This window comes from Saimiri boliviensis, chromosome 11 (assembly GCF_048565385.1).
Source record: "Saimiri boliviensis isolate mSaiBol1 chromosome 11, mSaiBol1.pri, whole genome shotgun sequence".
Taxonomy (NCBI): Eukaryota; Metazoa; Chordata; class Mammalia; order Primates; family Cebidae; genus Saimiri; species Saimiri boliviensis.
This window is the reverse complement of record NC_133459.1, coordinates 92,904,376-92,925,650: the sequence shown is the minus strand read 5'-3', so window position 1 is coordinate 92,925,650 and position 21,275 is coordinate 92,904,376. Positions and strand designations below refer to the sequence as shown.

The 21,275-nt window shown below is 40.3% G+C and overlaps 1 protein-coding gene across 4 annotated transcripts in view; it reads right to left on the bottom strand.

Moving 5' to 3' along the window:
* WARS2 (tryptophanyl tRNA synthetase 2, mitochondrial) overlaps nucleotides 1–19,062 on the bottom strand; it is a 132,497-nt gene extending 113,435 nt beyond the window's left edge. For all 4 annotated transcript variants that reach the window (XR_012512503.1, XM_003933533.3, XM_010344073.3 and 1 more), the window contains exon 1: nucleotides 18,955–19,062. Coding sequence is in view for 2 of the 4 variants with exons in the window: in XM_003933533.3 (XP_003933582.1) it covers nucleotides 18,955–19,044 (90 nt within the window). In the remaining 2 variants the exon portion in view is untranslated. The remainder of the gene's footprint in view (nucleotides 1–18,954) is intronic.
* Between the last annotated feature and the right edge of the window lie 2,213 nt (nucleotides 19,063–21,275).

The window sequence follows — 21,275 nt, the reverse complement described above, 5'->3', positions numbered from 1 at the left end:
AGGACATCAATAGACAATTCTCAAAAGGAGATATACAAATGGCCAACAAGCACATGGAAAAATGCTCAACATCACTAATTATCAGGGAGATGCAAATCAAAACCACAATGTGACACCACCTTACTCCTGCAAAAATGGCAATAATTTAAAAATAAAAAAACAATAGATGTTGGCCTGGATGTGGTGAGAAGAAATAGTTTTACACTGCTGGTGGGAATGTAAACTAGTAAAACCACTATGGAAAACAGTATGTAAATTCCTTGAAGAATTAAAAGTAGAACTACCATTTGATTCAGCAATCCCACTACTGGGTACCTACCCAGACAGAACCAGCCTAAATGCCCATCAGCCAAGTGGGTAAAGAAAATGTGGCACATATATATACATATATAATGGAATACTACTCGGCCATGAAAAGGAATGAAATAATAACATTCACAGCAACCTGGATGAAGTTGGAGACCATTAGTCCAAGTGAAGTAACTCACGAATGGAAAATCAAACATAGTATGTTCTCACTTACAAGTGGGAGCTAAGCTACGAAGACACCACGGTATAAGAATGACAGAATAGCCTCTGGGGACTTGGGAAAATGGGTACAAGGTGGGTGAGAGAGAAAAAAAAGAAAAGTAAGAGAAACTGAGAAGGAAGAAAAATACAGCTCTCTGAGGAGAGGGAAAAAAATGTAGGCATTCTTATCTTGGGTTTATGGACTTGTGAAACTGTATATACAAAGTTTTGAGAATGCATATATACATTTTTCAAGATAGAAGGCCCACATTTTAATCAAAAGAAACAGTAACCCCACCTTATCCCCTCAAAAAGTGTTAAGAACTCTGAGGACAAGACTTAATACAGTTAATAGAAACAAGATTAGGCATATTAATGTATCTAAAGAAAGAGTATGTCCCCTTGAGAAGTGGAAGCTTTAAAAAAGCAGCTCTACTAGGATAACTTTGGCCTTGTGTTTTAAAGAAGTACCCAAGGGAGTTGGGTAGTTAGCACTATGGCACAGGTGGCAGCATGTTGCCCAAGAAACAGGTGTCCCATACTGGAGATGGGTCTTTGGATAATGATAGCTTGATTACCCTACCCAATGAGGTGCCTCAATGAACTCCCTTTGCTGTGGTTCCGTATCCATCAAGCTATCTTTTTTGATAATGTGGCTTCCCAATTAAATCTGGCTGTAAGTAGAGACTATGGTAATCAGTGAAGACAAGTAGTTGGTGGTACTCATCACTCCATCTACATATAAGATATGTGTGTGTGTCTTGGTGGCGGGGGGTGGTTGTGACTGTGTTCAAGAGCACGCACTTGTGTGCATGCACACACACACATTAATGTTAGTCTATAAAACATTTTCCTAAATTGGCTTCCAGCACGTTACCATTTCCTAATTCTCTTACACCTACCTGGACAATAATATCTTGTCTGGTTCTTCTCATCATTCCAAACTCAGTGTTGGAATGTTCACAGGCTCAGCACTTGACCTCCTCCCCTTTCTTCCCCTTCCCTCCCCTCTTCTCTTTCTATACGTACTGCACAGATAATCACACTCAATAGCAAGGCTTTACACACAGTCTATACAGAGGACTCTCAAATGTGTATCTCCATCTGCAACTCTCTCCTGTGGTTTGGTCTCACATATCTAACTGCCTACCTGACATGTCCACTAAGATGTTCACTAAGCATTTAAACTCAATTTGCCTAAAACTTAACTCCTGATAACTCCCGATCTTCCCTCCCAAAATCTTGTTACTGTTGCATTGTTTACTATCAGTAACTTGCAAATTCATTATTCCAGTTGCTCTGGCAAGAAACTTTAGAAACATCATTGACTCTTTTGTTTCTTTCATCCTCCATCTAATTAGTCAGAAAATCTTATTTGTTCTACTTTCTTTAAAATAAATATCCATGCCCGGGTGTGGTGGTTCATGCTGGTAATCCTAACACTTTGGGAGGCCAAGGTGGGCAGATCACTTGAGCTTAGGATTTTGAGATCAGCCTGACCAACATGGCAAAACATTGTCTCTATGAAAAATACAAAATTAGCCGGGCATGGTGGCACATGCCTGTAGTCCCAGCTACTTGGGAGGCTGAAGTAGGAGAATCACTTGAACCTGGGAGGTGGAGGCTGTAGTGAGCCGAGATCGTGCCACTGCACTCCAGCCTGGGCAACAGAGTTTATAACATAACATAACATAACATAACATAACATAACATAACATAACATAACATAACATAATAAAACAAAACATAACAAAATAAAACATGGCAAAGTTTATATCCAGAACCTGATCACATCTCATAAAACAATCTTCGCCACTCACCCTAGTCCAAGCCACCATCATCTCCTGCTTGAATTCTGTAGCCTCTTACATGCTCTCCTTGCTTTTACTCTTGTTCCTCTTGTAGCCAGAGTAAGGCTTTAAAACTTACATCAGGCCAGGCGCGGTGGCTCACGCCTGTAATCCCAGCACTTTGGGAGGCTGAGGCACGTGGTTCACGAGGTCAAGAGATCGAGACCATCCTGGTCAACATGGTGAAACCCCGTCTCTACTAAAAATACAAAAAATTAGCTGGGCATGGTGGCACGTGTCTGTAATCCCAGCTACTCAGGAGGCTGGGGCAGGAGAATTGCCTGAACTCAGGAGGTTGCGGTGAGCCGAGATCATGCTATTGCACTCCAGCCTGGGTAACAAGAGCGAAACTCCGTCTCACGCTACTCTCCCACACAAAACCTTCCCATGACTTCCCAATTTAATCCCAGAAAAAGCCAAAGTCTTTACAATTGATCCTAAGATTCTGTACAACTGACCTCTCCCTGTCTACCCTCCTATTAGCCATCTGAATTCATATACTAATACTATGGTGAACAGCATAATGCAAACCACCCCAAGGTTACAGTCCTGGCTCTTCACCCTTGTTAGCTGTGTGCATTCTGTTGCTTGAGTGACGAGTTGCTTACCATCTGCTTCACAGATCCTCATCTGTATTGTCTTACAGGGTTGTCGTAAGAATGAAATGAGTTAATACTTGTGAAGTATTTAGAAAAGTATCCAATATATAGAAAGCACTATATAGTATTTGTTAAAGAAAATGCTCTCTCTCCTGCAGCCGTACTGGCCTCTATGCTGGTCTTCAAACATTCCAGGTTAGCCCCCACCTCATGACCTTTCCATTCTTCTTTCCTCTTCCTGGCATGCTAGTCCCCCAGATGTCTACTTTGTACATGTTCTCACCACCTTCAGGTCTTTCGTTAAAAGTCACCTTCTTGGAGGCGTCTGCTGACCAACCAATTTACAGCTTTGAAACCTCCTAATTCCTGCTTTGTTTTATTCCCCATATCACTATTATCTAACATACTATATATCTTACTTACCTGTCTGTCTCTCCTACTGGAATTTAAGATTTTTGTTTTTCAATGGTCTATCTCTGATACCTACCACATAATAAGTACTCAATAAATATTTACTGAATGAATCGATATTATAAAATACTCACAACTTTATTACTCTCATGAATTAGAGATGAGGACAGAATTCACCAGGTGACATATTCAAATAATCCTCCATTGAACAGGGTTTTTAAATCATTCAGGAGACAATGGGTCCCAAAAGTTTTACCTGACTATATAAATGAGAGAAGGTAGATGTTTACACTTATTCAGGTCTCTGTTGTTATCTTTCTACCTCTTGAATACTCTTCTAAACTGATTAAAGGGTTAGGATGCTGGCTCTCTCTCTGCCTCAAATTCTATTCTCTAAGAGACTTCAATTACCAGGTAGACTACCCATCCAATACACTCACATTCAATACATTCTCTGATCTCCTCAACCTCAATCTTTCATTCCCACGTTATACCCTGGGCCTTGCCATCATACAAAATTTCTACATTTTTGAAGTCATAAATGTCTATATTCTACTCAGTCTGCAACCTTCTACCTTTTAACCCTTTTATCCTTTAATTCCCCACTATATCTGCTCTTCAAGTTTATTTAGAAATCATAGCCTCTAATTTTTTCCATTTTTTGCTGGTACAGCAGTCTCTACCTGTCTTCTCTTCTTCCCTACCCAGCCCGGCCCGAAGGTCAGCACTTGGACTATGTTTTCCCGAGCGACCTCAGCTCCCCTTGCCATAGTGTCCCAATAGTGAAGACAAACACTCCAATCCTGGATCAAGGGTAAGGAACTCATTCACTTACTTACTTACTAGCTAAGCAGTTTTGGGGGGAAAAAATGCATAATTTTGTTCCAAATCTAATTTGTGATTTCTAATTTCAATTAGGCTCTCAACAGTGTTTATCAAATCCTTTTGAAAAACTTCCATAATACCTACAGTGTGCTTGGCACTGTTCTAGATAGTCGCAAATATTAACTCACTGAATTCTCATACTCACAGTAACACTCAGAGGTAGAGACTATTTTTTTTTTTTTTCACAAATAGGACTTTTTATTTGCCACTATTGTAAGTCTGAACTTTAAAGATTATTGGACTGGTGGTTCATATCCATCGGCTCGTTTTAGCACCCGTCTCATCCCTGGTGGCTTTTCCAGAACTACCACCTTCACCACGAAGCTCCACAAGTTTTCCCAATTCAAACTTGGGCTTTGTCAGCATTTTTACTTTTCTAACGAAGACATCCAGGATAGGATAAATACACTGGCAAGCATTTTCTATGTCTTTTCCAATGCTGTCTGGAATCAATTTATTGACTACTCCTTTCAAGTCATTTGTCTGCACCTCTCAGGCCATCATTTCCATCATCTTCTTCAGGATTTAGCAGACCTGTTGGTGCTGAGCATAAGCGGTCTTCTGTATCCAACTGTTGCATTTTTTACTAAAACCGACATCGAACAGATGAAGCAAGTAACCATCAGTAGTCTTGACATCAACATGAGTATCAATCATTGTCCGCCATTTTTTGACCATGGAACACATTTTGTCACAGGTAAGATCCATGCCATGGAAGTTTTGCCCTGAACATCTTCAGTAATCAGCTTGAATTTCCTAAATGCAACTTGATCATTCTGCAAATCAGTACGATTCACTTCAAACACACCATCCTCGAGGACATCAGATGCAATTTTGGTTTCTTGGGTCCTAGTGACTAGCGTCTTTCCAGTATTTCTTATACTGAACATAGTAGGTACTTTCACATCATACCAATCTTTCTTAGAAAATGGATCAACCAGGCTGGGCGTGGTGGCTCAAGCCTGTAATCCCAGCACATTGGGAGGCCGAGGCAGGTGGATCACAAGGTCAAGAGATTGAGACCATCCTGGTCAACATGGTGAAACCCTGTCTCTACTAAAAATACAAAACATTAGCTGGGCATGGTGGCACGTGCCTGTAATCCCAGCTACTCAGGAGGCTGAGGCAGGGGAATTGCCTGAACCCAGGAGGAGGAGGTTGCAGTGAGCCGAGATCACGCCATTGCACTCCAGCCTGGGTAAGAAGTGTGAAACTCCGTCTCAAAAAAAAAAAAGAAAGAAAATGGATCAACCAGTTTCTTCTTGACTCCCTTTCAGCTGCCTTTCGTAAGGTGCTTGTTCTCGTCAACTGCCATGGTGCTGCTCAGAGACAAAAACTGGGGTATATACTATTATCGTCTCTGTTTTCTGGATGAAAAAAAAAAATTAAGGCACAGAAAAGTCAAGTGGCTTCACAAGGTCACACTGCCCGTAAGCAGTAGAGCTTACTAGCTCCAAATCCTGGCAGTCTAGCTGTACAGCTCAAGCTTTTATCTCCATGTTCTTCGCCATGTTATAAATGAAAATGAGGTATAGAGAGGCTCAGTAACTTGCCCAAGGATACCCATTTAAATATGGAGTGGAAAAACTTTGGTTTGAATGCAAGGAGTCTGACTGCAGAAGTCACACAAACGCAATAACCTGTAACATCTCCTCAGAACTGAAGCCCTCTGAGAAAATCATGCTCAACAGGTTTTGGAGCTCCTCAATTTCCCACACCATTCTCCGCAAACTTATCTAGACCCACACTTACCTCTACCTTTCTCCCACTCACCTAGTGTTCAGTCATTTGCTCTGGACTACATTTTTTCCTATTTCTTCCATCTCTTTCCTGTCTTGTCAACCTTTCTATCTTTACTGGCTCTTACAGTCATGCTCAAGTTTCTTTCATCTTAAAAGACCACACGGTCAAAAAAATTTTTTGGTAAGGCCACTCTTTATAGCTCCCTTCACCTGCTCATTCTCTTCTCAATCAGGATCTTCCAAAGAGCAATCCTCACTTTCTCACCCCTTCTCTCACGGTAACTAAGCTTCTGCACCAATAACTCTTCTGAAGCTTTTGTTGCTAACATCTTTAGTGATAATAGCAACTGTAAATTCTTTTAATTTTTTTTTTGAGACAGTCTTGTTCTGTTGCTCAGGCTAGAGTGCAGTGGCACAATCTTGGCTCACTGCAACCTTCACCTCCCCGGTTCAAGCTATTCTCCTGCCTCAGACTCCCACGTAGCTGGGATTACAAGTGCCCACAACCACGCCTGGCTAATTTTTGTATTTTTTAGTAGAGATGGGGTTTTACTATGTTGGCCAGGCTTGTCTCGAACTCCTGACCTAGATGATCTGCCCACCTCCCAAGGTGCTGGGATTATAGGCTCAATTCTAATGGGTAATTCTTAGTCTTCATCTTTGAAATTCTCTACTCCCTTGGAATACTTAGATCTATACTCTAATGATTCTTCGCCCATCTCTGTCTCCCTTTTTTACTTCCTGAACTCTGGTTTCTTCCCCAGGGTTTGAACTGAGAGAAGTTTTAAAAAGCTTGATTTAACTTTTTCCCCCCACTGTACATGCTTTTTTCTTAATGATCTCCCTGTAGAAAATGCAATTTAAATGGTATTCAATCTTGCAGTAATCCCATCAGTGGTCACAGCTTTGTTACTGCTTTTTGAAGGGCCACTCCCCTTGTTCCCTGTTCCTTCTAACTTCTGGTAAAAATGGAAACTGGCTGACCCTATCAGATGGTAAGCATCTGAATTCCAAAAAGACAGGTAACATGGAAGCCTGACCAAAAAGTCTGCTGGATGGAAAAGAAAGACAGAGGGCAAGCTGTGTCTCTATTTTAGTCATAGGTATGTTAATATATTATCAATCAAAATTAAGGAAATGTGGTCCACTAAAGAAGTTTTATTCTATTTTAGAACATGAGAAACAGTGCAGGAGATATGTGGATGCTGAAACACTGAAATTTCAAAGACACTTTAAAGATTCACGGGTATAAAGTATAACTGGTTCTGGATTTTACAAGATGTCTGGCCACCGTAATCACAGACTGCAAGAGAATGTTTGTGTCCTCTCAAAATTCATATGCTGAAACCTAATTCCCAATGTAATAGTATTAGGAGGTGGGGCTTTTGGGAGGTAATCAGTGGCCTCATAAAAGAGATCCCAGAGAATGAACCAGTAAGGAAGCCCTCACCAGACATGGAATGTGTCAGCACCTTGATCTCGGACTTCCCAGCCTCCAAAACTGACAAATAAATGTCTGTTGTTTGTGCTACTCAGACTCTGGTATTTTGTTATAGCAGCCTCAATAGAGTCAGTCATAGATTTACCAGAAAGATGCTGCAATCAAACCCGTCCCCTTGGCCAGGCAGAGTGGCTCACACCTGTAATCTCAACACTTTGGGAGCTGAGATAGGAAGACCACTTGAGCCCAGGAGTTCAGGATCAGACTGAATACCATAGCAAGACCTTGTGTTTAATTTAAAAAAAAAAAAAAAAAAAAAAAAAGCCAAATGTGGTGACCTGTGCCTAGAGTCCCAACTACTCAGGAAGCTGAGTATCACAGATCACTCGAGCCCAGGAGTTCAAGGCTACAGGGAGCTATGATCACACCACTGCACTCCAGCCTGGGCAACAGAGCGAGACTTTGTCTCAAAAAAACAAAAAAATCCCATTCTCTCTAAAAATATGATATAGTACAATTTAAGGTTTTATTAAACATGTAATGACAATTTGGTAACCCAGCATAGCAATAAAGCTTTCCTGACCAACTACTGTAATACCACTGGCCATTTTAAAAGAAGAAAATACAAATTTTCTGCAAAACCCTGGTTGTATAGATATAAAAATCTGCTTGAATCATATTACTCTGCATTTATTAAGGTGCAAAGAAAAATGAAGTTGCATTAGCTTACACATGGCCTTACTGTCTATATTGTATAACAGTGCATCTATGCAGGGCATACCAAGATCTACAGAGCAAAACGGTTACACATGGTTTGACAAGTTGCTTAAATGGGACTTAAGGTGGGTAAATGAGGAAAAAAGAAAGGCAATGTCAATACAAAAAAAGAGCTTTTTATTTCCTTTGTAAGTTGAAGAAAGCACACTCTTGATTATAATAGTAAAAACCACATGAATTGTACAGATTATATGGCACATTTATTGAACTAGACAGGCCTTTGAGGCAAAACCATATGCAAAATAAAATCTTTTCATCTTAATCCTATGTCTACACTTTTCCATACACATATGTAACAAACCTCAGTATAATATAAAGAGGTGGAAAACCCTGGTATAATTAGTGGTACCTGTGAAAAATACAATTAGGGTCAGAGTGACAATAAGAATCAGTCAAGCAACAAGTTGGAGATCCACACCCTCTCAAAAAATCGTTTAAATAAAATTGGTATGATCTTCCAATCATTTACAAACCTGGACACTTTGGGCAATAATAAGATCACTTATTAACTGCAACAAACATGACACATCTTTTGTCATTAAATAAAAATACACACGAAGATGTATGGTTTCAGTTCAACAATCTCCTTGATGACAATCCTATGCACTGACTCATGTGTCATTCCATTGATTTTTTTTCACTGAATTCATTCACTCACTAAATCCTTATTGAGCTCTTTCTGAAACAGGATATTATGCCAAAGGCTTAAGAATTAAATCTTTATTACAATAACTCTTTTTCTCACACATCGTTACCACAGCCAGCGCACAACAGAATCTTCCTGTCTTTCGTCACTGGTGGTGGCCTACAGAAACACACTGTCTGCTGAGTGGTAGCCTAAGGTGCACCTGTGGTACAGTGTACACTAAACTGTTTTCTGCTGAGGTGTGCGCAAAAGGTCTAAATGAAAAAGAGCATGCTCTTCCATCTATCTTAAGGCAAACGCCTATATACAGAGACAAAATATAAAGGATGTGGACTTTTTTCACTAAGAAAGGTACAATGTCCTACACAATTTCAAACTGGAAGCAATCACTTCCAGCTTCAGAACAAAGTTTTTGGAACCTATATCTGAGGTTTTTGTTGTTGTTGCTGCTGTTTGTTTTAAAGCATTTTATTGTGATATAACTGATACCACAAAAAGCTGTATGTACTTTGTTTTGTTTTTAAAGAATGATAGAATACAGACAGATAAGGTTAGGAAGAAAGGACTTTCCAAGAAGCGGTAATGACATTAATAAGAAGGTAAAAGGGAATAGCTCTGAGGAAACTTGGAAATTTATGAACTCTAGGACAAAGGATCTTTGTAAGATAGCAATGGTCTAGACAGAGATTTTGGATCCAGACTGTGCAAAGTTTTAAATGTTTGTCTGTGAAAAGTCTGGACTTTATGAAGAACCCTCCCAGGTTTCTCAGCAAGGGAACAACAAATTAGAGCACTGCTTTTGGGAGTTTAATCTGGTCAGACTGATTGTGGGGGACGTGGTGGGAGGGAAGAATAGTATGGCAATGGGAAGAATCCTACTAAGAGTGATAAGAGTAAAAGACAGAAAGGTTGCTGGATAAAATTATATGTTATTGAAGAAGTCATCATCAAGCAGGGAGGACCTACCAGGTGCTGTGTGATAGCCAAGGAACTTTACATATGGTAGGATTTCAAATCTACATAATTTTCCTACAGTGTGAGGAGTATTATTAACACTGTTGCAGATGAGACAACTGAGGTTTAGGGAGGTCAAAAAACTGCCTGGCATCACACAGTTAAAATGCGGTGGTGGAGCCAGGCCTGGCTGATCCAAATAGTCATGCATGATGTGCTTTCCCACACTTCCTCTTAATGAAGAGCTAGTCAACTTGAAGCTGACAAGTACAATGTTCGTGTGAATGTTTCTATCTATGAACTTGTGTCTCTAAGTTACTGAGTCTTGATGTCTCACAGCTTAGTGGCACAGGAGTAGCTGGAAGGTTGCCAGCCATGGGAAAAGCCAAAGTTGGCCAGGTAACTAGTAGCCATGGTGGGGGGACAATCTGGCTCTCTCCCCAGGACTGGCAAGGGTTCCAGATAGTCTGGTCCTTAACATCTCCCTTGGGGCTCCACCTTCGCACTACACACTTACCCTCAGCCCAAGAGACCTCTTCTCTTCTCCAGCAAATTTATGAACTGGCTGCTCAGATCATTCTCCCCACGGGAGAACAGGAATCCAAATCAGGGATTTGAGTAAACAGTTCCATTTCCCTTCACTATTATATTCTCCTGCTTCCCAAAAGGGGTCCAAAGTAACACGGTGAATAAAGAGTAGGCTTTATTCATAAAATAACAATAAAATTGAACAGTCCACGCAAAGTCTCTGTTCATAAGGAGTATGAAGAAAAGTTCATGAGAAGCCCCTTGTTTGATGTATAAAATGAATTTTGTCCAATGTTGCTAATTTTAAAACTTCACTGGCATTCTCATTAATAATATACTCGCCTTAATACTGCATAATTAATGAGTTATAGATCTCTTTAATAACTCCTTCAAAGAACAATCTTTTAGAATACAATTATTCCTTGTCCCTTGCCGAAATGGCCCACTACTTCCATATCTCCCACCTTCCCACTTTGTACTTCTGCTAATTCTTGAAGAAAGCACTCTAGCCATAAATCCCAACTAGACCCTAGATAGTGGTCCCCTGGTCATCCATCAGCTTTAGCTCTCACCACCTCTCCTCTGCCTGCAGGGCTCTTTGCAGGTTGACCTTTCAGCTATAGACTGTGTATAAATAGAACTTCCTACATGCACCTTGGGACTCATGTGTTAAAAGCCCTTGTTTTATACACAGTAATCCTAGTGGCAGTAGCCAAATAGAGACATAGAGATAAATTTACAAGACAGCTTTGCTTCTTTCTAATAATTCATTGAGCCACACAAGACTGTAAAAATAGCAACAACAAAGGATGATTTATAATTTCTACTCTACATGTCACCATGGCAAGATATATAAGTGGCTTTCATGAAACAAATTTGAAAGGTAGAAGGCAGTTATCAGCAAATTAACATGCGTACTTTGTTTCAGAAGTTACCATCATTGCAGTTAGTGCACAGGGTTTGAAATCAGGCTGGCTGGCTGTACATCTTGGTTCCAACACTTGCTAGCTATGTAACCTTAAGTTAGTAATCCTCTCAACATCCTCATCTATAAAATGGGGCTAACAGCACCTACCCCACTGAGTTATGAGGATTAAATGAGTTAATAAATGTCAAATATTTAAAACTATTTTTGGCACATAGTTAGCATCCAATGAATGTTGGCTATTATTACCACCACCTCCATTATCAATAACTGAAATTATCAGACCAGGGCCCAAAAATGAATTAAACATTAAACTAATTTTAGTCTAAATAGGATAAGAGCTACTGAAGTAAAACTTGAACACTGATATTTACTTTATATTCATCATCATTACAAAATGGTTTTTTAAAAGAAGGGAAGGCACAATAAAAGTTTAATCAGTGAGTAAACATTTTTGATGGCTAAATAGAGGAACTTTGCATGTTGTACTCAAAAGTAAATGAGAATGTAAAGCATTCTGAAAACTAGAAAGTACTGTATTAGAATAGAATATTATTAAAGAGAATAGATTCCACTTTAAAATGTTTTACAAGGTAAGATGTTATTTTACTTTATACTTTCAACCATCTTACTGAAAAATCTATACCTATCATCTCAAGAAAATGGGATAAGAAGCAACCTAACCAAGGTCATTCAGAGTTCCATCAGCGGAGTTGCCTGCCCTATACTGTAATGAGTCACAGTCAGAACATGAGGATAGGAATGAAGGAGAAACTGAATTCTTGCATGCTGTTTGGTGTATCCACAAAGAATGCAAAGGATGTAGAAGTGGAAGGTGTAAGAATATCCATGAATTAAATATCAGGGCCGGGCGCGGTAGCTCACACATGTAATCCTAGCACTTTGGGAGGCCAAGGCAGGTGGGTCACAAGGTCAGGAGTTTGAGACCTGCCTGACCAATGTGGTGACTGACACCCCATCTCTACAAAAAATACAAAAATTAGCCAGGTGTGGTGGTGCGCACCTGTAATCCCAGCTACTCAGGAGGCTGAGGTAGGAGAATTGCTTGAACCTGGGAGACAGAGGTTACAGTGAGCTGAGATCATGCCACTGTACTCCAGCCTGGGCAACAGAGCAAGACTCCATCTCAAAAAAAAAAACAAAAAACAAAACAAAAAAAAAATCAGATTGGCTTCCCTCTGCTTTTTAGAAGGCAAAGGGAGAACAAAAAAAAGTTTCTTAGCCAACCAGAAGTAAGTTCAATTAGAACTTTCTTAATTAGAAATGGAGGAGTAGCTCAAGATAAACAAGGAAGATTTTGTGGCAAGAAAAAAGAAAGCTACAGATGAATTTTGGTTCATGAGTAGAAACCTAACAGAACTCAGGTGATGGGTCGGTGCAAAGACCTACAAATGACCTTACTATGCTCAGTAAGCAGAGAAGTTAAGAAAATCTGTGAAGCCTCTGAACTGGAGAAAGAGAGGATATCGTTAAGAAATGGTAGAGAGAAAACTGTAAGTGCCTGAGCAGAGTTAAATTAAGTCAAGCTGGAGTCAGCATATCACCTCTGTGACTATAAATTCTCTCTTGGCATCTCGAGTCTCACACTGTGGCTGAGCAGCTTCTATCTAAAGGAGTACATTTCTTTGAGGAAATTTAGGAGGAAGATCTAGGTCTCCTGTTGTAATCTTCAGAAGAGAAACTCCTGAACTCCTGAATGGTGGCAGCAGAATAGGGTCAAGCAGAGAACTAAAATAAGTGTTCTCTGTGAGGAGGCTAGAAGCTGGGTTAGTTACAACAGTGAGAGAGTGAATCCAAAGCATTATCTTTGTGCACGAAGAGCTGCATGTTAGGCAGAAATAAGCCGTAAAAAACAAAGAAGAAAAGAAAAGGAAAGAAAGTTGTTTGACTGCTTTTACTTCATGTACTGTCACGTAGCTTAAGGTCAATAGAACACTGTATTTTCATTACAAAATACATAAAAATCGAACTAAATACTCTCAATCCACTCATTTACAGTGCAGCTCCTTAAAAACAATCCAGCCATCATATGTGCTCCTAATCAACAAACTTACATGGATATTTACGGAAGCTGCAGTATTTTTCAAACTACATCTTAAGAAATCCCAAACTGTGTGGCACTGTCTCAGGAGCCCCTGAGTTGTGAAGTAAGTTGGTGGGGGGCGGGGAAGGGGTAGGTAGGTGGTGATGGGTGAGAGGGAAATCAAACAAGCAGGGCTCAAAATACTCCTCTGCTTCTTAAATCAGAAAAGCTTTGCATTTATCTGTTTTATAAAACAGGGATTCATGTAAGATTTCATTCGACAAAAGATACTCTGGGTAAAGTGGGGAAAGCCTAGGCAAGAAGACTAGGTTTGAACTCTGTCACTTGCTACCTACTTACTCCGTGACTTGGGAAAGTTACCTCATCTCTCTGAACCTTCATTTCCTCTTTCATAAAACGGGAAGAATAATATTGACAAATGGTTGTGTGAATCAGATCAAGTATGTATAGCACATTCCATGAGGCTTTCACACATAGCAGGCACTAGCTAGTAGTTCCTTTTCTGAAAGACATGAAATATAGATACAGGATAGACAGACAGGCAGATGGGTTTTGGGGGGTTTTTGTTGGTTTTTCAGACAGGATCTTACTGTGCAGTGGCGCAATCACTGCTTACTGCAGCCTTCTCCAGCTCAGGTAATTTTCCTACCTCAGTCTCCTGACTAGCTGGGACTACCGACATATGCCACTAAGCCTTGCTAATTTTTTGTATTTTTATAGAGACAAGGACTCACTATGTTGCCCAGGCTGGTCTCGAACTTCTGAACTCAAGAAATATACCTGCTTTGGCCTCCAAAGTGCTGGGATTACAAGTGTCAGCCACCGTGCTTGGCCAATAGATGCTTTAATAAACAAATTTGTATAAATATAGTTATACAAAAAATATATATATTTGTGTGTGTGCATTCATATATTTTTAGCAGCTTCTGAGGACAACTTTTCTATAACTTGCAGTCATTCAAAAAATACACTGAGAAAGAATTTGGGGGTCAGCAGCATCACTCTCTTCAAAATTTCCAGGCCATGGCTGCCATAGTTTCTGCTAGCACAAATCCTCAGCATTCAGCTACTATTCTTCCGCTGTATTTTCAATAGTTACTATCAGTAGTTTTCATTAGCTGCTCAAGCTATTTTTCAAACAATTTAAATATTATTATCATTTATAATAAAGTAGGTCAGTTCACAAAAGCAACCAACCACAGAGCACTTTAAACAAACAGACTCACCAACTGAGATTAAAAGGAGCTTGAGAGTAGATCCACACACCTTTTATTTGCCATGGAGAGATGAAGTAACCTCATCAAATTGGCAGAGTAATCAACTAGCAAAATCCCCAGATGGCTGCTGCAGCTCTTGAACACATACCACGCTGATTAGCTCAAGCTGCATGTTGCAAGGACAATAGATGGCAGGAAAAAGCTAAAAGTCAGTGGGAAAACTATCCCAATTTAATGTCATTAACATTGCCGAAATGTACAATAACAAACACTAATTGCAAATTATGGAAGGAAATGCCTGCATTAAATTTTACCATCCTAATTCCACCATCATGTGGCATTGGGCAAGTTACTTAACTAAAGTCTATTTCTTCACGTTTGAAATAAGGTGCTAATACCTGCCTTAAGGCCTTGTTATGAACCACATCTCTTCATGGTATTCTTGCCAAAAATCCGTAACCTGAGTCTAATCACAAAGAAAAATCAAACAAACCTAAATTGAGAGACATTCTACAAAATAACTGACCAGTTCTCTTCAAAAGTGCCAAGGTCATGAAAGGCAGAAAGTGTATAGATTTGAAAAGACATGACAGCTAAATGCAATGTAGGATCTTGGATTTGATCTCCGACTAAGAAAAGGGATAGTGAAAAAAACTAGTGAAATTTGAACTAAGTTAGCTAAATTAATACTATTGCACCAATATTAGTTTTTCTGATTTTGATAACTGTATTATAATTATTCAAGACAAAGGTTGGTGAAGGGTATACAGAAATTCTCTGTACTAATTTTGCAACTCTATACATCTAAAATTATTTTAAAATTTAAAAAATTTAAGTCTTGTGAGAACTAAATACAGGGTCAAAAATTTTAAACCATGCTTATTTTGTGGAAGGCAAAAAGTCTTCATCTAATGGTTATACTTAGCAATCATTAAGAGCAAGAACTTTATGTGAATACAGGTCAAACCCAGGCTAGGAACCGCTAATAATGAAGCATATTCAACTGCAATAAAATGTGGACACTTTATCATACTTCAACTGAATGATAACAAATATATTTGCAAATATCTACTAACCATCAATATTTCAATCTTTGCACAATACAATCATGACTTAATGCTTAAAGAAGTATGGATTCTGTGTTTGACCAATGATGACAGGCTTGAATTTACCTAATACCATCAACATTTAAACATAACATGTCAGATCTTAATTCCTCTGACTCTATGACTACACTCATCTTGTCAGATTTCAACAGTTTTCTGTCAGGCAACACCTGGCAAAATAAACGGTTTTCAAATAAATTGTAGACATCCCATAATGAGTACGGAGTGATGTACTGTTATTCTTGTTACTCTCTATTTTTTATTTTGAACTTGAGTTTACATCAGGCCTTGAGAGGTAAAAGCCTGCATCTGAGGTAAGCAAAGGGCCCCTATGCCAAGCTTTTTCCCCAAGATTTTGTTTTTAAAAAAGAAAACACTAAAAACCATTCAAACAACCTAGGAATCACAATACTTTATTAGTTACAGTTTCTAACATAGCACTGCTATGGCTCATTCACTTTTGCTTTCCACCTCAGGAAGTAAGTTCACAGCCAAAACTAATAAAAAGTAACTTCGCAATTTCTTGGTTTTTGATAGAACCATTCATATAACAAATACACATTTTTTCCCATTATGCTATCCTCTTTCAAAATAATTTTTGTTTTCTACAAAGCTTATGAGAGATCATAAAAATGTCTAATGCATCTGGTTTAAGAATCCAATGCTTCTTTCACATATTTCTGCATCTGTTCACAAAATCCCTTTGACTTCAAAGGAAGCTTTTCAAGAGAAAAAGAAGATACATAGAGGAAAAGTGGCCATAAATTTTTAGTAGTCCTTTTCTACGGCCATTTTCATAACAGTACTGTGGAACAAGTACCTTCCTCAGAAACCTAAAATATCACAAATGGTATTAATGACTAAAGATTTGTTTAAAGATTTATGATTTTAAAACTTTTTCTGGTTACAAAAGTGTATGTCTTCAATTTAGACATGTGAAAAAATATGGAATGCTATAAAAGGAAACAAATAACTTTTAACCCACTATTCAGGAAGGCTAAAGCAAAATAAAAAAGTTAAAAATGTTTGTTCCCTTCCAGTCTTTTTATGTATATGTTTATATAAACATTTATATATAAACGTACTATTGTAATAACACTATGAACACAATTTTGTATCTTTTCTCAATGTTTCAAAACACCACATTAATCTTTCAAACCATCATTTTCAATGACTAAAATTATATGTAGATTTATACTTAAAAAAAATATTCTCACATTTAATTCTTATTCTACTCAAAGTTAAATTAAAGGTTTAGAAACATTCATCTGTACTGGAAATTCTACATCTTGAAACAATCTACATTAATAATTAAATAGCTCTATTCATAAATGCCACTGAAACAATAGTAAAGGTTTAAGAAATTTTTTTTTCTTTAGCATTTATACTGACTTGGTGTCTTAAAGGTGCCTGCCCTGCGCAGGCAGTCATTAGCAGAATCTAGTTTTTCTTTTCTCTTCGATTCTCTATTCTCAAGACAGTGTCAGTTCTTTAGTATGGAATAAGGGGAAGTTTGGATCTAAGGTTTACTTTGACAGCATAGATGTTAATGTGTTATTAATTATAAATAATCAACTAATTCTGATTCTGCAAAATCAAACCCTCAAATTTCAAGGAGAGGAATTTTTGATGGATTTATCTAATTCTGAATTGTCTTATCTAATTTTGCTGCTGAAATTTAAAGTAACATTTGAATAATTGTTTGTTGACAAGGAAATTTCTGGTATATATTAATGTATTGGCTTATAAGAATGTGTGAGGCTCACAACAATAAAAAAAACGAAAGTTCAAAAAATTTATGACATGATTAGAAAAATAAGTTGAACTTAAATGTTGGTTTTCATAATTACTCCCATTGTCTTTGTTTTGGCTTCATAAACATGGAACTACTGATTTCCCAGAGCTTGAGGGAACATTAACATGTCAATCAGTCCAACTCTTCCTCCACCCAATAAGCGCAAAAAAAAAAAAAAAAAAAAAAAAACGCCGGGCGCGGTGGCTCAAGCCTGTAATCCCAGCACTTTGGGAGGCCGAGGCGGGTAGATCACGAGCTCAAGAGATCGAGACCATCCTGGTCAACATGGTGAAACCCCGTCTCTACTAAAAATAGAAAAAATTAGCTGGGCATGGTGTTGCGTGCCTGTAATCCCAGCTACTCAGGAGGCTGAGGCAGGAGAATTGCCTGAACCCAGGAGGCGGAGGTTGCGGTGAGCCGAGATCGCGCCATTGCACTCCAGCCTGGGCAACAAGAGCGAAACTCCGTCTCAAAAAAAAAAAAAAAAAAAAAAGACCCAGAGAGATTGTGGCCTGTCACACAGTTATCAAGTTGGGGACCAAACCCTGGAGCTCTAGACTACCTTCCTCTAGTGCTCTTTTCAACACACCAGTTACAATAGGTGTGACATCCTCACACCTCCCTATGGTGACAATGAATACGCAAAATACGCAAAAGATGCCAGGAAATTACCTAATAAAATCACAGTATCTCGTTTCTCTCTCGTTCCCAGAGTTATCTCCTGTAGAACACGTTATGTCGAAGTGCTTACCGAGGCTGCACTTGGAAGACATTTGGTAAAAGTCTAAATAACGGAAAGGGTATCCCCTCCCCCCGACATTTTTTGCCATGAGGGCAAAATGCCAATTATTTAAGACCATTAGACCAAGCCGCGACGTGGTCCCGAGATTAATGGTAACGGCAATGCTGTCACGCGCAGGACAGGACGAACTCGGGGGCAGCTTGCTATCACTTCACAGCCGCCTAGGTACAGCAGTGCTGCGGGGCCACGGGAAGCAAGCAGAAGGGACGGTGCAGACACCTGCTCAGGTACCACACTGCCCAGCTGCTGCCCCGACCTGAGCCGCCCAACGCCTAACAAGGCTTCTCTCGTCTCTCCGACGGCCCCCTGGTTTGCCGTTAGGGTAAGGACGGTAAAAACAGCAACAGGACCACGAAAAGAAGGGCAGTCTCTAAAACCCCCGGTGTCTGAAAACATCACGCCCGGGGTTGGCTCACCGCGTTGCCCGGCAACAGCGGCGGCGATCGGCGATCGACTGGAAGCGGGGACAAGCGGTCAGGGACCGGCGCGCTCTTTTCCCCAAGGGAGCTTTACGTCATCACGTATCCTTGCAACGTCACTACGCTCTGAGTTGGAGGGCAGTCATAGGCGAGTAGACCTCAGGGGAGAGAACGCAAGTCGCTTCCCTAAGAAGCGGGAGGAGAAAAATAAATAGAAGGCAATGGGATGAGAAGAATCTCGCGGGACGGGAAGCCGCCGAGGGAAGGGCCAGCCTTCGTTACCTGGGGAGTGGGAGCAGCTGCGGATCCTTTGTGAAGTGCCCGGATGAGGCTCCAGCACCCACGCGCTTTCCGCACTGAGTGCAGCGCCATCTTGAAAGGGGCGGAAGCGTCTTCTTCGGAATGACGTCGTTCAGAGAGCCAATCCCAGTCTCGCGACACCTGCTTGGTGGGCGGGCCTGGGCCTCCCGGCTGGCCGCGTTGCGGCTGTCAGGCTGAGTGCGCTTTTTGCGGAGCAGGTGGGACGGTAACAGGGTGGGGCTTCGGTGTTTTTCTCCGGGTTCCTTGTCTGGAAGGAGAGAATCTTGGGTACTGTTAGTAGCCGCGCATTAAACTGGGAAGAAAGTCAAGTAGGCTGCCTTTCTGATCCTATCTCAAGGCAAGTTTTTTTTTTCTTTTTGAGACGGAGTTTCGCTCTCCTTACCCAGGCTGGAGTGCAATGGCGCGATCTCGGCTCACGGCAACCTCCGCCTCCTGGGTTCAGGCAATTCTCCTGCCTCAGCCTCCCGAGTAGCTGGGATTACAGGCACGTGCCACCATGCCCAGCTACTTTTTTGTATTTTTAGTAGAGACGGGGTTTCACCATTTGGACCAGGATGGTCTCGATCTCTTGACCTCGTGATCCACCCGCCTCGGCCTCCCAAAGTGTTGGGATTACAGGCGTGAGCCACAGTGCCCGGCCGGCAAGTTTTTAAAAGTTCGTTTAGGAACTCCCAGTTCTCTTGGAGGGCCATATAAATGGTCTTTTGAGACATAAGTGGCCCGTTTCCTTTTTTTTTTTTTTTCCGAGACAGGGTCTCACTCTCGCCCAGGCTGGAGTAGTGCAGTGTTGCGATCCCGGCTCACTGCAACCTCCCCCTCCCGGGCTCAAGCGAGTCTCCTGTCTCAGCCTCCTGAGTACCAGGGACCACAAGCATGTGCCACGATGCCCAGCTAATTTTTGTTTTTGGAAGAGGCAGGGTTTCACCGTGTTGCCCAGCCTGTCTCAAACTCCTGAGCTCAAGCCAAGCCATCCGCCTAGGCCTCCCAAAGTGCCGGGATTAGAGGCATGCGCCACCGCGCTGGGCTTATGTGTCCTTATTTCATTCATCCTGTAAACTTTGTTGAACCCTACCGTAATGTGCTCAGCACTGAAAGTACGGAGAAAGACGTATGTTGCCTTCAGGATGTATACAGTCTAATAGAATAGCAGATAAATAAATGGTGTACACTTAATAGGTGTTAAAGAAGCAAGCCCCAAGTTTTGAGGAGTGTTTAGGACTGTGGTGCTTCAACCTAGTTTAGGGAAGGCTGCAGGAAGGTTATACCTGATGGAAGAAATTACTTTGTTTGGGATTCTAAGAAGGTTTAATACACTTCTCCTGCTTCTGTTAATTCACCTAAAAAATCTCCTAGACAGATTACGAGTGTTTCAGTAAAAATATAACTGGAAGAAATTCATGAGAATTCCTTCATATGGTTTGTTGTCATTTATCCATCCAGCTACTGAAAATTACCAAGGACAGGTAGGAGATAAAAGATACCTATAAAGGAGCTGAAATGTAGCAGAGTCAAACAAAACAGTAAATTAAAACCATATAGTAATAATCTTTTTAAAAGTGTATATATATATATAATATATATATATATATTATATATATATATATATTCTATTGCACTTTAGGTTCTTGGGTTCATGTGAAGAACATGCAGAATTGTTGCATAGGTACACACGTGGCAATGTGGTTTGCCGCCTCCATCCCCATCACCTATATCTGGCATTTCTCCCCATGTTATTCCTCCCCAAATCCCTACCACCCGCTGTCCCTCCCCTAGTCCCCGGCAACAGACCCCAGTGTGTGATGCTCCCCTCCCTGTGTCCATGTGTTCTCATTGTTCAACACCCGCCTATGAGTGAGAACATGTGGTGTTTGATTTTCTGTTCTTGTGTCAGTTTGCTGAGAACAATGGTTTCCAGATTCATCCATGTCCCTACAAAGGACAAGAACTCATTGTTTTTTATGGCTGCATAGTATTCCATGGTATATATGTGCCACATTTTCCCTGTCCAGTCTATCATCGATGGGCATTTGGGTTGGTGCCAGGTCTTTGCTATTTTAAACAATGCCATAGTGAATATGTCTGTGCATGTGTCCTTATGATAAAACGATTTATAATCCTTTGGATATATATCCGTAATGGGATTGCTGGATCAAATGGAATTTCTATTTCTAGGTCCTTGAGGAATCACCATACTGTCTTCCACAATGGTTGAATTAATTTACACTCCCACCAACAGTGTAAAAGTGTACCTATTTCTCCACATCCATTCCAGCATCTGTTGT